The sequence below is a fragment of the Scyliorhinus torazame genome, chromosome 11 (genome assembly GCF_047496885.1).
Source record: "Scyliorhinus torazame isolate Kashiwa2021f chromosome 11, sScyTor2.1, whole genome shotgun sequence".
NCBI lineage: Eukaryota > Metazoa > Chordata > Chondrichthyes > Carcharhiniformes > Scyliorhinidae > Scyliorhinus > Scyliorhinus torazame.
In genome coordinates, this window is record NC_092717.1 from 118,415,066 (window position 1) to 118,432,554 (window position 17,489).

At 48.6% G+C, this 17,489-nt stretch overlaps 1 protein-coding gene across 1 annotated transcript in view; it reads left to right on the forward strand.

Moving 5' to 3' along the window:
• Positions 1 to 13,312: 13,312 nt before the first annotated feature.
• LOC140385482 (gamma-glutamyl hydrolase-like) overlaps positions 13,313 to 17,489 on the forward strand; it is a 73,196-nt gene continuing 69,019 nt past the window's right edge. The window contains exon 1 of the mRNA XM_072467676.1: positions 13,313 to 13,402. Within this exon, the coding sequence (XP_072323777.1) occupies positions 13,324 to 13,402 (79 nt within the window). The 5' untranslated portion in view covers positions 13,313 to 13,323. The remainder of the gene's footprint in view (positions 13,403 to 17,489) is intronic.

Sequence of the window (17,489 nt, forward strand, 5' to 3'; positions counted from 1 at the left end):
CCAGTGCTGGGTCCAGCACCGTCTGGAAGTCCCCCCCCCCCCATTATCAAGCTCCCTGCCTCCAGATCCGGGATCCGACCCAACATACGTTTCATAAATCCGGCATCATCCCAATTCGGGGCATACATGTTCACCAGTACCACCCGCGTCCCCTACAATCTACCGCTCACCATCACGTATTGACCTCCAATATCCGCCACAATATTCATCGCCTCAAACGACACCCGCTTCCCCACCAGTATCGCAACACCTCTATTCTTCGCATCCAGCCCCGAGTGAAAGACCTGCCCTGCCCATCCCTTTTTCAGCCTGACCTGATCTGCCACCTTCAAGTGTGTCTCCTGGAGCATGACCACGTCTGCCTTCAGTCCCTTTAAGTGCGCGAACACCCGGGCCCTCTTGACTGGCCCATTCAGGCCCCTCAGATTCCATGTTATCAGCCGGATCAGGGGGCTACTCGCCGCCCCCCCCCCCCCCCCCCCCCCCCCCGCCGCCGAGCCAACACCTTTTTAGGCCACCCACGTGCCCGCACCTCCCGCACTCTCCAGTCCCCCAGGTGGCGGACCCCCGCCCCGACTCCCTCCTCTACCTCCAGCTCCCCTTTGGCCAATACAGCAGCAATCCAGTAACCCCCCCCCCCCCCCCAGCCAGATCACCGTCCAGCCATTTTGCTCCCCCCCATTACACTCCCATAAGTCAGCTGACTCCTGCTGACCCCGGCCACTCCCGCCATTCCAACGACCCCACAGTGCGGGAATCCCCTCACCTCCCCCTGTCGATTGATGTGCGCTCTCCTCCAGCACCACCCTTCCCCCAGGCGCCGCCCCTCCCTTCCTTAGTGCGGGAAAATGCCCGCGCTTTTCATCCGAGCCGGCCCCGCCTCCTATGGCACAGCTCTTTTTTCTGCGAACTCGCCCCGGCTCCCCATCCCTGGGCTTCCAACCCCCCATTCATCAGCGGGGACCTGCCCCTACAGCACCGGCGCCCACACTCTCACACAGCCCCCACATCATATCCACTCACCCCTTCCCATTTCCCCTCTTCCCAACCTGAAACCAGAAGAAGAACACCCCCAAAATACAGTAAACACCCCCCCACAACAAACCCTCAGCTCGAGTCCAGCTTTTCAATCTGAATAAAGGTCCACGCCTCATCTGTCCTTTCAAAATAGTGGTGACGGTTCTGAAACGTGACCCACAATCGCGCTGGCTGCAGCATTCCAAACTTCATCCCCTTCCGATGGAGAACCGCCTTGGCCCGATTAAAACCAGCCCTCTTCTAGGCCACCTCCGCACTCCAGTCCTGGTAGACACGGATCTCTGTATTCTCCCACCTGCTGCTCCGTTCTTTCTTCACCCATCTCAGGACGCACTCTCTGTCCATAAAGCGGTGGAACCTCACCACTACAGCCCCTGGTGGCGCGTTGGTTTCGGCTTCCATGCCAGGATTCGATGAGCCCCATCCAGCTCCAGGGGCCTCGGGAAAGCTCCCGCGCCCATCAGCGTGTTGAGCATTGTAGCTACATATGCCCCAGCGTCGGACCACTCCACTCCTTCAGGGAGACCCAGAATCCAGAGATTCTTCCTCCTCGACCTGTTCTCCAGGTCCTCAAACTTCTCCTGCCACTTCTTGTGTAGCGCCTCGTGCGCCTCCACCTTCACCGCCAGGTCCAAAATCTCGTCCTCGTTCTCTGAGGCCTTCTGCCGCACCTCTCGAAGCGCCGCCCCTTGGGCCTTCTGGGTCTCCACCAGCCTTTCGATCGACGCCTTACCAACTTAAATAACCCAATCAGCATGAAGATTAAAGTCAGCCATAACTTTTGCTCTATTCTTTTTACTTGCTCTATTATATGCTGATTCGTACCCAGTGGACGAGAGAGGGGACGGAGGGAGGATGAGCAAACTGACCACAGCACCATGGTTCAAGGAGCCATTCAACTCGGGGGGGGGGGGGGGGGGGGGGGAGAGAGAGAAAAAATAAATTTAGTCGTAGTTGGGAATAGTGTAGACAGGGGAATGGACACTATTTTCTGTGGTCAGGATCAAGAGTCTTGAAGGCTGAGTTGCCTGCCCAATGCCAGGGTTCGGGACATCTGCTCTGGGCTGGAGAGGAACCTGCGGTGAGAGGGGGACAATCCAGTGGTCGCAGTCCACGTAAATAGGTAAAGTTATAGACAGATGCAGATGATCATTGTCTGCTTTCCTCTTTAAGGGGGAGAGCTGACTGGTGGTGGTTTAACCTGAGGACCACCACACCTCAGGCGAGGGAAAGGTTGAGAAGCCAGGCCTTCATGAATAACCTCAGCTGATACAGGTGAGGCCTGCTGCTGGCGTTGTCCTGCATCACAAATCAATTGTCTAGCCAACTGAGCTAAACTGGCCCCACAACGACATAGGTAGATTGAGGAAGGAGGTTCTGTGTAGGCTGTTTGAGGAGTGTCATGTGAGAGTACCTTTAAGAAATGAGGGTTTATAAAATAGCTGAAGTGGATGTACCTTTACGAAATGGGCGTTTATCAGTGATGTCAGAGTGTGGGTGGAGTTGGGCTGTCTGTCTGTTTTTACTTTAATTTTGGGCTTGCAGCTACAGGGTGTGTTTAGTTTTGTTTTAGATTTGGAGAAGCTGCAGTCACAGCAAGATGTGTATGTATCTCTGCAAGCTTATGAATGTTCATTTGGTGATTTCAAAGTGGTAACTGTTTCAGTAGTGAAGTTAAACCTGATGTCGTTCTGTAAAAATGGTTCTTTTTGTCTTATGGATGTTGCAATGAAAGATTAAGAGTTACTGAGAGAGTACTGTATTCTTTGGGGGATTTATTGGTGTTGATAGTTGTTAAGATGTTTACTGTGGGTTTATAAAGTGTTAACTGGTTTCATAAATAAACAGTGTTTTAATTTAAAAGTACTGTAGATCTCTGTTGCATCACACCTGCAGAGTAGGGCCGTGTGCTCCCCATAACCACAATCTATTCAAAGTTGTGGGTCAGGTGAACTCCATGGTACACTTTGGTGTTCTCTAAACTCTGGCCCATAACTGGAGTTAGGCACTAAATTAAAGAACAGAACCTCCAAGGTTATAATCTCTGTATTATTACCTGAGCCTCATGCAAATTGGCAAAGGTTATGTAAAATTGGAGCGATGAATACGTGGCTCAAAGACTGATGTGGGGGAAGTGGGTGTCTGTTCATAGGATATTGCCAATAGTACTGGGGAGGGAAAGTGTGGCTATACCGTTGGGACAGACTCCATCTGAACCATGCTGGGACTGGTGTTCTTGCGGGCCGTATAACTAGGGCGAGAGGGAGGGCATTAAACTAAGAGTGGAGGTAAGGATTCAGTTGTTTGGAAAATTAGGAAGTCAAAGGGGTGGCACAGTGGCCCAGTGGTTAGCACTGCTGCCTCACATCGTCAGGGACCCAGGTTCGATTCCGACCTTGGGTGGCTGTCTGCGTGGAATTTGCACATTCTTCCCGTGTCTGTGTGCGTTTCCTCGGGGTGCTCTGGTTTCCTCCCACAGCCCAAAGATGTGCAGGATACGTGGATTGGCCATGCTAAATTTCCCCTTGGTGGTTACAGGGACAGGTGAAGGATTGAGCCTAGGTAGGATGCTCTTTCAGAGGGCCTCCTTCTGTCCTGTACGGATTCTATGATTCGATGAAAGTTAAAGGTAGGAGTGCAGGTTAGTGATCAGTCTGAGTGTCAACAGAAAAAAATAGGTAAAGACAGATCATATGAACATTATATTGCACCAAGGACCCATACGAGAGCCCTAACTAGGAGGCGGAGGGTTCCAAGACAGGAGGTTTAAAATATCAGGGGTAAATGAGGGAGGGATGGCACAGGATAGTGAGGGGAATTTGACTGTCATAATGTGACTGGCCGGGGCGGGCAATGTAAATAAAAATCTGCAACACTGACCAAATCCAGAATTATAAACAACTGTAAAAATCAAAGCTAAATGTTCTTTTTCTGAATGCATGAAGCATTTGCAACAAGATAGATGAGTTGGTGGCACAGATTGCAACATATGAGTATGCTATATTAGGTATTGCAAAAACATGGTTGCATGGTGACTAGGACTAGGTGCTCATCATTCCAGGATATACAATGTTCCAAAAGAGCAGGCCAAAGGGGAAAGAAGGTGGGGTAGCATTGTTAGGTTTCAAAGCAATGTTGAGTCATGATATAAAGGCAGTGGATAGTGATGTAGAATCAGTTTGGATTAAAATCTTGAATAGTAGGGGAAGGAAGAGAAGAGTGGGAGTAGTCTATCGACCCCCAAAATGTGACCTCTCAAGGGGTCAGAGCATAAATGAGGAAATATCAAGGACATGTTTGAAGGGAACTATCATGGGATAATCTGAATATTGATTGGACGAACCAAACCGGCAAGGATAGCATAGAAGAAACATTTGTGGCGTGCATCAAGGGTTGTCTTTTAGAGCAGCACATTGTGGAACTTTCACAGGAATAGGCTTTTTATATTTGGTTTTGTGTAATGAAGAAGGATTAATAAGCTATCTTGTGGTTATGGTACACCAGGGGGTAATGATCACAATATGTTAGAATTCTTGATACAGTTTTGAGAGTGAACACCATAGGTCCATAACAAGTGTCTTCAACTTAAATAAGGGCAACTATAATGGTATGAGGGAGGAGTTGTCTAAGATGAACTGGGTAAACAAGTTAAGATACAGGTCAGTAGATGAGCTGAGGCAGATATGGGGCAGCACGTTGGCACAGTGGTTAGCACTGCTGCCTCACAGCACCAGGGACCCGGTTTCAATTCCAGCCTTGGGTGACTGTGTGGAGTTTTGTATGTTCTCCCCGTGTCTGCGTGGCTTTCCTCCCACAGTCCAAAAATGTACAGGTTTTGTACATTTGTACATGGTGGATTGGCCATGATAAATTGCCCCTCAGAGTCCAAAAGGTTAGGTGGGGGTAGTGAGTTATGGGGATAGGATGGGGGCGTGTATCTAGATAGGGTGCTCTTTTAGAGGGTCGGTACAGACTCGATGGGGCGAATGGTCTCCTTCTACATCATAGGGATTCTATATTCAAACAGCTGGTCCATAATGCTTAGCATGAGTTTATTCAAATCAAAAAGAGGGATTCCATGTGAAAGAGGCAAAGTCCATTGTAAACAAAGGAGGTCAAGGATAATGTTAAATTGAAAAGCAGGATATAGAAAGTGGCAAAGAATAGTGATAGACCAGAGGACTGAGAGGTTTTTAGGATCCAGCAGCAAAAGATGAAAATGCTCACCAGAAGGGCGAAAATAAATTTTGAGAGAAAACTTGCATACAGTGTACAAAAAAATCAGTCAGCGTTTCTGTGGATCAACAAATAGGAAGCGGGCGGCTAAGATAAATGTGGGACCTCTACTGAACAAATCTGATGAATTAATAATGGCAAGCAAAGAAATGGCGGATATGCTAAATGAATATTTTGCATCAGTCTTCACCATGGAAGACATTGCAAATATCCCTAAGATATCAGATGGGCTGATTTCAAATAACGTGGTAGAACTTACAAAAATCCCAATCACAAGGGAGCGAGTATGAGAGAAACTAAAGGGGATAAAAGCGGACAAGTCGCCAGAACCCTATGAACTGCACGCTTGGGTTTTAATGGAAGTGATTGCAGAGATGGTGGATCCATTGGTTGAAAATTTTCATAACTCACTAAATTCCAGGAGGGTACCAGAAGATTGGAAAACAGCCTATTTGATTCCCTTGTTCAAAGAGGGAGAAAGGCAGAAGGCAGGGCCAGTAAGTTTAACATCTATTATTAGCAATATGCTGAAGCAATAATCAAAGAGGAAATATCTAATCATTTATTAGGGGGCTGGTTTAGCTCAGTGGGCTCGACAGCTGATTTTTCATGCAAAACAAGACCAGGAGCACGGGCTCAATTCCCGTACCAGCTGAGAATTCTGAATTCTCCCTCTGTGTAGCCGAACAGCCACCGGAATATAGCGACCAGGGGATTGTCACAATAACTTCATTGCAGTGTTAATAATTAAACCTAGTCAACTTGGTTTTATGAAAGGTAAATCATGTTTGACAAATTTGTTCACATTCTTTGAGGATGTAACAGGGAGAGTAGATAGAGGAGATTCTGTAGATGTAGTGTATTTACATTTCCAAAAGACATTTGACAAGGTGCCACATAGGAGGCTGGTGCATAGCGTAATAACCCATGGAATTGGAGGAAGTGTGTTAGCATGATAGGGTGGAAGTGAGGGCTTAATGTGGGTCGGTGCAGACTTGATGGGCCGAATGGCCTCCTTCTGCACTGTATGTTCTATGGGTTGAAAGCTAGCTGTCACATAGAAACAGATTGTTGGAATAAATGGGTCCTTTTTAGAGTGGCAAGATGTAACTGGTGGTGTACCATAGGGACCAGTTCTTGGCCCGCAATTGTTCACGATTCACATTACTGAACTGGAGGAAGGAACAGAATATAAGGTTTCCAAGCTTGCCGATGATTTGAAAATAGGTGGAAGGGCATGTTGTGATGAGGATATTGTGATTCTGTAATGGGATATAGATAGATTGGGTGACTGGGCGAAAACCTGACAAATGGAGTTTAATGTGGGGAAGTGTGAAGTCATGCACTTCGGTAGGAGGAATCAAAAGGCAGATTATTATCTCACTGGAGAGAGACTGCAGGTGAGTGAAGTGCAGAGGGATCTAGGTGGTCTAGTGCATGAATCACAAAAAGTTTGCAGGTAGATGCAACAAGCACAAGAAGACAAACCGCATTTTGACCTTCATTGCAAAGGGGTTGGAGTAGGGAGGTTATGTTGCAACTGTACAGAGTATTGTTGAGGCCTTACGTGAAATACTGAGTACAGTTTTGTTACCTTAATCTAAAAAAGGATATAGTAACATTGGAGACAGTCCAACAGGGAACACTAGGCTAATTCCTGGGATGAGAGGGTTGTCCTATCAGGGGAGACTAAATAGTCTGTATTCCTTGGCGTTTAGAAGAGTCAGGGGTGACCTTATGCACACTTATAAGATCCTGAGGGGGCTTGACAAGGTAGATGGTGAGATGTTTCCTCGAGTGGGAGAGTCTCGAACAAGGGGACATTGCTACAAGCTATAGGGCCAGTCATTTAAAACTGAGGTGGTTAGAAACTTCTTCTCGCAGAGGGTGTTAAATCTCTGGGCATCTCTTTCTCGGGGGGTGGTGGAGGCCGGATCATTAGAAGTATTTGAAGTGGAGGTGCATAAATATTTGGTAGATCAAGGAATAGAGAGCTATGGGGAAATGGCACAGAAAACGAGTCGAGGCCAGCATAGATCAGCCATTAGGGCCCCATCCCCAACCACACTAGCAAGCACTCATCCTAGGACATCAGTCCCGGTCTTCCCAGGTGTAATCCATCTAGTTTGTACTGGTCCCACCTCACCCAGAACTGGTCCCAATGTCCCAGGAATCTGAAACCCTTCCCCTTGCACTATCTTTCCACCACATATTCATCTTATATATCCTACTATTTCCACTCTGGCTAGCATGTGGCACCGGTAGTAATCCTGAGATCACTATCTTTGAGGTCCTACTTTTCAGCTTATTTCCTAACTCCCGAGATTCGGCTTTTAGGAGCTCATCCCATTCTTTACCTATCTTATTGGTACCAATGTGGGGCAGAACGGTGGCACTGTGGACAGCACTGCTGCCTCACAGCACCAGGGAATGGGTTCAATTTTGACCTTAGGTGACTATCTGTGTGGAGTTTGCACCTTCTTCCCAGATCTGCATGGGCTTCCTCTGGGTGCTCTGGTTTCCTCCCACAGTCCAAAGCTGTGCAGATTAGGTGGATTGGCCACGCTAAATTGGCCCTTAGTGTCCAAAGGTTAAGTGGGGTTATGGGGTGGGGGCATGGGCCTAGGTGGGGTACTCTTGCGGAGGGTCAGTGCAGACCTGATGGTGTACAGACTTTTAACCTGCGGTGTGACCACCTCTCTATGCGTGCTATCCACTATACTCTCTTCTGAATGTTCCAAAATGACCTCCAGCCACTGCTCCAGCCTGGGCTTCCAGGAGCTGCAGCTAGAAACACTTCCTGGACATATGCTGGCCCCAGACACTGGAAATGTTCCCGGTGTTCTTTCGGAGAGACTGTGAAGATTTGATGGGCTGAATGGCCTCCTTCTGCACTGTAGGGATTATATGAAAACGATGACTGGCTGTTCACCCTCCACCTTCAGAACATTCTGTAGCCGCTCTGAGACATCCTTGACCCTAGCACCAGGGAGGCAACATACCATCCTGGAGTCTTATGTGCGGCCAAGAAATGGCTATCCATTCCACTTACAATTGAATCCCCTATAACTATTGCATTCCCACACTTTTTACTCCTCCCATGTGCAGCAGAGCCAACCGTGGTGCGACAAAATTGGCTGTTGCTGCTTTCTCCTGAGAGGCCATTCCGCTCAACAGTATCCAAGGTGGTAACCCTGTTTTGCAGGGGAATGGCCACAGGAGATTCCTACACTGTCTACCTAGTCCTCTTGCTCTGCATGGTGGTCACCTATTCCCTTCCTACATGTGGAATCTCTATATGTGCTATCCACAAAATTCTCCAGCTCGTGGATGCTCCACAGTGTCCCCAGCCATGCTCCAGCCCGGGCTACTAGGAGCTGCAGCTGGAGACACTTCCTGGACATGTGCTGGCCCCGGGCACTGGAAATTTTCCCGGTTTACCATATGGAGCTCCACCACAGCTTGGCGCTCTCCTGCCATGGCTTACCCCTTTAAAATTAACGAGGCCAGTGAATAGTGGGAGAGGCCAAAAACGAGATCCGTGCCGGGGTCCAAACAGTTTGCGATGCAACCGACCCACTCCTGTAGGCGAAATCGGGATCTCGCCATAGCATGGCGAGAAACCAATTATCACCACTTAAGTGCTATTTCCATACAATCAAAGTGAGCCCCCATATCCAACGGCCTCCCGTCATTCAGTGGCCTCCCCAGCAAGTGCTCATGCTGGTGCCAATTTGTACTTTTAAAAAACATGACCTGGTGGAAGGGCTTCTGTGGGGAGGCGAGTTGCCTTCTTTGCTCACAGGCAAAGAGCCCGGGGGTGCTGGGATTGCCACCCCAGTTCTCAACGGGGGGGTGGGGACCCTCCACAGGGGTATGCTGCCATTATTGGGGGGGAGGGTGCTGGGGGGGGGCAACCGGGGGACAATCGCTCATGGCACCACCATACCAACCCCTAGATCCCAACCCCATTCCGGGTCAACCTTTGTTCTTTACTGTCTGCCCCACCAATCATCCATAACCCCCACTAGCTGCTAAGGCCTCTGGCTGTGTGGCTGAAGGCTATCGCTATTAGGGATTGGCAGTCGTGTTTAAGTAAGCACCTGACACATGCCTAGTGGATTCCCGTGGGTGCGCAGGCCATGTAGCATGTGGGAGTCATTGCGTAGCTTTCCAATCAGACCGTGATACCTGGACACTGTGCTTGAACACTGCGGGAGGCAATACCACACACGCAGCAGCCAACATCCGAACACCCAGGGGCTGGGACTCAGCTCAAGGGGTGGGACTCAGCTCAGGGGGTGGTGGTGGGATGCCTGGAGAGATAAGCAGAGGATATGGGGTTCAGCCCGCACTGCGGAGGTGCCAGAGGCATCATAATGGTTATGCAAAAAATTGTTTCATGTACTGTACAATACCCCACTCCCCCATTCCTCCCAGCCCCCAACCCCCACCTCCCCTGCGAGACGCGGCATCATCAGGCTGGTGGAATGTGAGGGAGCTGGTGGCCACCACTGCCACTCCATGGGACGGATCCGGCCTGCCACCCAGCACCCCTCATACCGATCAGTGCCCATAAGGCCCTGGGTTCACCTTGAGACGGAGGGGCACCTGGCTCGAGCCTCAGCTGCCCCTGCACCATCTGGCTCTGCCAGCCCTGGGGGTTCCCCATGGTACGCACCATGGTGTCAACACTCTCAGTAATGCTCCTCAATGACTGGGACATGCTCTGCAGTGCCTCAGCCATGCCCACCTGCGACTGGGACAAACTCTGCAGCACCTCGGCCATGCCATCTGAGAGCGGGATATGTCCCGCAGAACCTCATCAAGGTTGGCCTGGTGCTGGGTGTCATCCCCCAGCGAGTCAGACATCCTGCCAAGACCATCAGTCATTGCCATCACTGACTGCATGATACCTTGGACATTTTCAATCATGGTGCCGACGTCGTGCACCAGGCTCTCCACTGAGGTCGCCAGCCTAACAGTGCTGGCCTTAGTACCACTCATTGCCGGTGCCATCTCCTGCACCCGTAGCCCCTGGGACTACCTCTAAGCGGCCGTGGGTCTGCTGGAGTGATGCTGACTTCTCCTTCTGAATGTCCCGGCCATTCCCTAGTGTCTCCATCAGCCTGGTAACTCTGTGCCAGAGGCTCAGCATCAGGCTGGGTCCCAGCTTTCCGACTGCTGTCTCGCCTGGTGGTTCCTGCCCCCACCTGATGTACATCAGCAGCAGTGTGGTGCTCACCAGATTGTGCTCCAGAAGCCTGACCACTAACATTTCCCACCGATGTGTGTGTATCTGCGCTGATGGAGGGTAGAGATGACAGCTGTGTGGTGACCATGAGAGGGGGCCAACCGCGATGTGCCGGCTTTGTCAGCTGGAGGACATACGGGAGAATGGGAATGTGGTCAGTGGGAGGGATGGGTCAGTTAGTAAGGCAATCGCTACTCACGTTTGATAGATCCCCGAGTGGAGCCCAGTGGTTCTTCACCTCTGCAGCATCCGCCAGCCTCCGCAAGGGTGACCAATCTGTCCTCGGCCACATCAGTCATCTCCAGGGCTGTGCCTCTAAGGAATTGGGGATTCTTATGTCTGGTACCCCTCCGCCAGTCTGGGCGCTCTCCCGCCGATTGTGGGAGAGCTTTTCCTGAGGAGACACAGCGAAGGCATTGTTAGCCACATGTGTGGTTCAGTAGTGGGAGAGGGGGTGTGAAGGCAGGGTTGGAGGGAGGGCTGGGTGTAACTTGGAAAGTTGGAGGGTGGATGCTCCCTTGGGGGGGGGGGGGGGGGGGGGGCGATGGAAGAGTTGATGTCTACTCACTTGTGCTGGCTGGTGCAGGTCATTGACCTTCTTCCTGCACTGCTGGCCAGTCCTCTTGGTCATACTATTGGATCTAACGGCTGCCGCCGCCTCATTCCAGGCACACTGGCTGCCTTGTGACTCACCCCTGGGGAAACAGGACGTCCCTCCTGGTGTCCATCGCTTCCAGGAGACTCCCCAGGTCAGTGTCCCCGAATCTTGGGGCTGTCTCCTCAGCGCCATTGTTGCGAACTGGCTGGGGTTGGCTGAGCAAGTGCAGTTGAAGTGCTGCTTGACCTTGTTAATTGGGGGAGGGGCTGGCAATGCAATTCCAGCGAATCAGCTGGTGAGCCTTCATTTGCGGCGAGTAGCCCATGAGGCATCGTTAAGTGGACCAATTAATGTTGAATTGCGTTGTCAGTTTCGCTGGGCCGAGCACCGGGAAGCTCACAGCAACTTCCATTCGCTACCACACTTGGACATTTTTCCGAAGAATCGCGTCCTATAAGTGATAAAAGTAGTAAATACTTACCCAACCTTACCCACTAATAATCAATCATTTCTCTCCCTTGGAGGCTCTATTATTGCAGCAGGCAAGATCACTCGCTCTCTGAAGATTTAAAAAGTTAGAAACTCATTCACTCTGGCTGTGTCTCACTCGGGAAGTGTTCTCTCCCACTGCTCATGTGCATAGCACGAACGATATGTGTGTGAATGCCGAATGAATGTAAAAATATTATAACATTCAAAGCACAAATAACAATGAAGGGACCTGATGCCGTACTTATAATCAAAGCATGGCTGAGATTGGAAGAGACCCCAGAACGTAATAGCCTTCCTGTATTTGCTTCTTATTTATCCTTTTCAATGTTCTCTAAGTCACATTGAGGCGTTACTGCAGGAAAACTATATTTCCTCTATTAAATGTGCAATGGGTGGTTAATAGAATCCCTGTATTTGTGGCAGGGATTGGTCTTTGTTGCTTGGGGGTATTGGTGAAGACAGTTGCTGTGGGAGAGGTTAATATTAAGGTCATAGAACATAGAACATAGAAAAATACAGCACAGAACAGGCCCTTCGGCCCACGATGTTGTGCCGAACCTTTGTCCTAGATCAATCATAGATTATCATTGAATTTACAGTGCAGAAGGAGACCATTCGGCATTAATGTCAGCTTTCTACTTACATATGAATTTAATCAAGGGGACAAAAATCTGATGGATTCTATAAAGTGACAGGATCTACCCCACCAGATTACATTCCAGAGGATGGAGACAAAATGTAAATGTCCTTTTATTTAAATGCCACTTTGACAAGTTGGGAAGAGATATTAAGTGTGTAAGGTAAGTGGGTGATGGTGTAGGAAGTGTTGGAGGGTTCGGGTGTGGGGAGTAGTGGGGGTGGGGACTGGTAGTCAGGGGGTGAGGATAGAGGTAGTCTGGGGGTATGGGAGCAGTTGGGGTTAGTTGGTTTGGGCGTAGTCAGAGGCGGTATTGACATGGGGGTGGTTGGCCGCTTGGGAGTAGGTGGGGGATGGGGATAGTCAGAGGTGCGATCACCCAGAACAGCTTCAGGGATACCACCATCCAGAGGTCAGATGATCTGAGCCAACATTTTTTTCATGTAAATGGTGACAGATTTGTGAAGCTCTCACAAAAATCAGTACATGCTTACTTGGTACTAATTTAAAGCCATGATTGAATGGCGGAGCAGACCCGATGGGCCGAGTGGCCTAATTTTGCCCCTCTGTCTTATGGTCTTAAAATCTGAGATTCATAGACTTTTGCTAGTTGAAGATAGTGTGTGGCGTATGTAAGGCATGCTGGATGGCGATACAGACTTGCCATGACTTCACTGAATGGCAGTAGAGCAGGCACGAGGCCAGGGGCTAAATGTTCCTCTTTTATATCTTGTATCTATTTGTAATGCTTGCTCTTCAAACGGAGCAAATCTATTGAAAGAAGCTGGGCATAGGCCATTATACCGGTACAAATGTCAGCAAATATTCTCATGTTTATGGGCCTGCTGGTTTTACCCAAGCCGTGCGGAAATTGCCAACTTTCGCCGCGGAATGAGGCCAGACGAAGATATGTGGTTTTGCATCTTGCTGCTCCCTCTGGAGCCTCCTGGACAGGTGTGCGGGGCGCGCAATTGCGCAAACTCCAGGTGCTGCCGGCTGGCAGGCCTGGTTTCTATGGTTACTCGGCGGTCGGGAGCAGCGGCGAGGATGGCGGCTCTCCTCCTCCACATGCCAGAGATGCTGCTGTGCGTCTCCCTGTACTGGGACCAGCTCTTCACCGCTCCGCTCAACCAGCGGCCCATCATCGGTAAGAAACGCCTCTGGTGCCAGGCGAAAGGGACAAAAAAAAATCAACCGGGGACGACAGTGAAGCCCAGCTTCATTGGGATAAGAGGATTACTATTAGATTGCTGGCAGAAAAGGGGGCAGTGCTCTGTCACACGAGCTCAGTAGGTTGGTTAGAAGTCACTTGAGATGTGCTGTCTTATCAGTTTTGAGACTGGCCATGTAGATTGGAGAATCTTTTGCGAATTTGCTTCCCTGGATCACCTTGAGTCGACTCCTGTCTAGAAGAGGCGCAAGTTCCTACGAGGGCAGAAACAAAGAGGAAAAACACTCAAATTTGTAAAGTACTCGATCTTATTTGGCTATTGGAAAATTTAACTGCAGATCAGAAAGTCTTGTTTTTAAAGTACATATTTTTATTCTCCACTGACTTCTATGCTGTGGCAGGATTACAATTGATAACAAATATAACACAAAAGTTCAAATCGCTTTCAACTATATTCCTGTTTCATAGGAAGCTGCTATTGTTAAAACAGAAATAACTGAAGTTAAAAATGACATTGGGTGGATAATGGTCCAGCTTTTATTGTGGTAATAATGGGTTACTCCACTGAAAGTGGCAACAACTTCACACATTAACTGTGGAAATTAGGGTAATCTTATGTTTGGTTTTGTACCAGACAGTCCATATTTCAGTGTACCCAGCCCTGCTCTGCTAACCCTAACCAGTAATCCACATCATAACACAGAACATTAAATCATCAACATCAAAAGAAGACAAAAAACGTCTTTGGAAATATTTTTAAATTATAATTTGAAATTTGTGGCACGGTGGCACAATGGTTAGGACTGCTGCCGCACAGTGACAGGGACCTGGATTCAATTTCGGCTTTGGGTGACTGTGTGGAGTTTAAAATTTCTCCCTACCTCTACGTGGTTTTTTGTTCCGAGTGCACCTGTTTACTCTGACAGTCTAAAGATGTACAGGTTAGATGGGGTTACGGGGATAGGGCGGAGGGGGGAGGACGGGGGCGGGGGGGGGGGGGGTAGGGTGCTCATTCAGAGGACAGGTGCAGACATGATAGACTGAACAACCTCCTTCTGCACTGTAGGAATTCTATAGTTCTATGGTTCTATAAAAGGCATAACGTAAAACAACTGGTACCAGGAATGAGGAGAAGATGTTCTGTTTAGTAGTTTGTCTTGTGGCTTAATTTTTACAGGGAAGGTTTCTCTCAACTCTGGTCTGATCAAGATATATAAAATACTAAAAGGGATTGATAAAGTAAATGTCGAACAAATGTTCCTCCTTGTGGGGCAATCTAGAACAACAGGTCATAGATATAGGTTGAGAGGCGGTAGATTTGAAACTGAGATGAGGAGGCACTACTTCTTGCAGAGGGTGGTGAATTTGTGGAACTTGCTGGCCCATAGTGCGATGGAGTCTGAATCATTAATTGGTTTCAAGAGGGAGAAAGATATATTTCTGATTTTAAAATTGGGTTAAAGGGGAACAGGTAGGGAGGTGGCTTTGAGACCAGGAAGAGATCAGCCATGATCTGATTGAATGGCGGAGTAGGTTCAAAGGGCTGAATTGCCTACTTCTCCTAATTCCTATGTTTCTATGCATGTTCCTGACTCAGACAGGTTACTTGAAAACTACTTTCTACTTTACTAACACTATACAAGGTAGGCTACAAATAAGTCTATCTCTCTTAAGTACAGACTGTTCCATCTGCTCCGTAACATGATTGCTGAGGCCACTGTTACATCATGATGCACATCATTAATTAATTACCTTAACTATTAACCCATTATACTACATTCTGTACATTATACTGTGATCTATCCTTCACTGAAACAGCTCTGATTCTGGGTGGGAGTCTGGAGACTAGAAGCTGAAACACCAGCAAAGCTCTGTTGGCCACCCAGTGACTTATTCACTGGCAGCTGGGGACTCCCTTGCGATGAAGCGAGAAGAAAAGAAAGGAACATGCTGAGGCAGGGGGGCAGTGCTAGTGACGAGCCTCAGCTGGGGCTGAGGAGGCGAACTAGGGGGAAGCAGTGGTTAGTTGTTTGGACAGGAGGGAAATAGGCCCAAAGGTCACTGCAGATCTCTGAATGGTAATGCTTTTGGTGATGATTAATAAAAAACTGAAAGCAGTGTAACCGAGGCAAACCCAAATAATTCACTGGCCAGTTTTCCTCACTTCATGAACACTACATCACTCAAGCTGCAGTAAACATCTTGAAGATATATATACTTTTTAAAGTTTGTGTTCTTGGTATTTCACCAAACTGCAATTCCAAATATTGCAAATGGAGAGGAACTATTAATAACTCTTCTATCCTATAAAACTCTTAGTCCTTTCCTTCTTTGGCAGATATTTAAATAGTTTTATTAACAGCTCTATATGTACTGATGATGACCATCTACACACCTCAACCTGAGGACTGACAGCCTTCAGTGTCCAGGTAACAAAATTCCAGGGTGGACCTGGGTAGAGTGCTCTTTTGGAAGGTCGGTGCACACTGGATTGTGCTCGGATTGGCTTGTCGGAGACTTCTTCCGGGACACGCTTAGTTTGAATGTGCTTCGCTTTTTATGCTTTTTCAGTAAAAATGATAATCAACCAACAAACTGGCATGATGTAATGGCACAATGGCATGGCGGGGATTGGCACTAGGTTGGCATAGGGGTTAAAAAGGGCCATTAGGATGGGTGGAAGGGGATGTAAGAGATTGGGGCTAAAGGGCCTAATGTTTAAGAAAACAATTAGTATGAAAATCCAGAAAAGGCCTTTTAAACAGTCCACCTTAGCACTCGGTAGCCCTTGTGGCCACTTTCAATTTGTATCTGGAGGTGGCAGACTGGTGGCCCCTCCCCTGTCAAATGAAGATCCAAATATTCCCATCATTCAGGAAATGTTTTACTGCGAGCCAGGAAATCCCCCAACTATTGCTACCTGATTCTGGAGTGAAAATACAGGAGTTCAGATAACCAGAGAGACAAATGGATGACATTGGGGCATGGTTCACGCTGGCTCTGCTTCCACATAAAATCTCCACCTATTCTGTCAGATATCCACTTACATTGTGCTGCCCTGAGATTTTCCAAAGTTCCATTCACTGGCACAACCATATCAGCACCTGTTGTTATTTTTTTTAAATGTATTTTATTCCAAACATATTCAACAGTCCAAAAACATGAATAAATCGGAAAACATTCACCACATCTCACAGTTTGTACAAGTTTCTCCCCCCCCCCCTTCTTCCCGTGATGAACAATTCCTCAAACATGGTCATGAACAGCCCCCACTGTGTCTCAAGGATCTCTGCTGATTCCCGCAATTCGAACTTAATCTTCTCTAGCCGGAAAAAGTCATATAGGTCCCCCAGCCAGGCCGGCACCCCGGCGGCTTTATATGCCACCATACCAGCAGGATCCTTCGCCGGGCAACTCGAGAGGTGAAGGCCACAACATCGGCCTTCCTCCCTTCCATCAGCTCTGGCATTTCCGATACCCCCCAAAAAATCACCACCAAAGGGTCCCGCCCAGCCTTTACCCCCACAGTTTTTGATAACGCCCCAAACACTCCCTCCCAGTATCTCTACAACTTCTCACAGCCCCAGAACATATGCGCGCATTTGCTGGTCCTCGCCTACACTTCTCACACTCATCTGGCACCCCCTGGAAAAACCCACTCATCCTTACCTGAGTCATGTGCACCCTGTGGACCACCTTAATCTGAATCAAACTCACCTTCGTACATGAGGAGGTTGAATACACCCTGCGCATCGCTTCACTCCACACTCCCCATCCTATCTTCCCCCCAACTCCGGTTTCCTCCCACAGTCCAAAGATGTGCAGGTTAGGTGGATTGGCCATGCTAAATTGCCCTTTAGTGTCTAAAAGGTTAGGGGGTTACTGGGTCACGGGGATAGGGTGGATGCGTGGGCTTAAATAAGATGCTCTTTCCAAGGCCTGGTGCAGACTCGATGGGCCGAATGGCCCCCTTCTGTACTGTAAATTTTATGATTTATAATTATGAACTCGTCCCATTTCTCCTTAATCCTCACCACCTGTGCTCCCTCTGCACTCCCAGCCC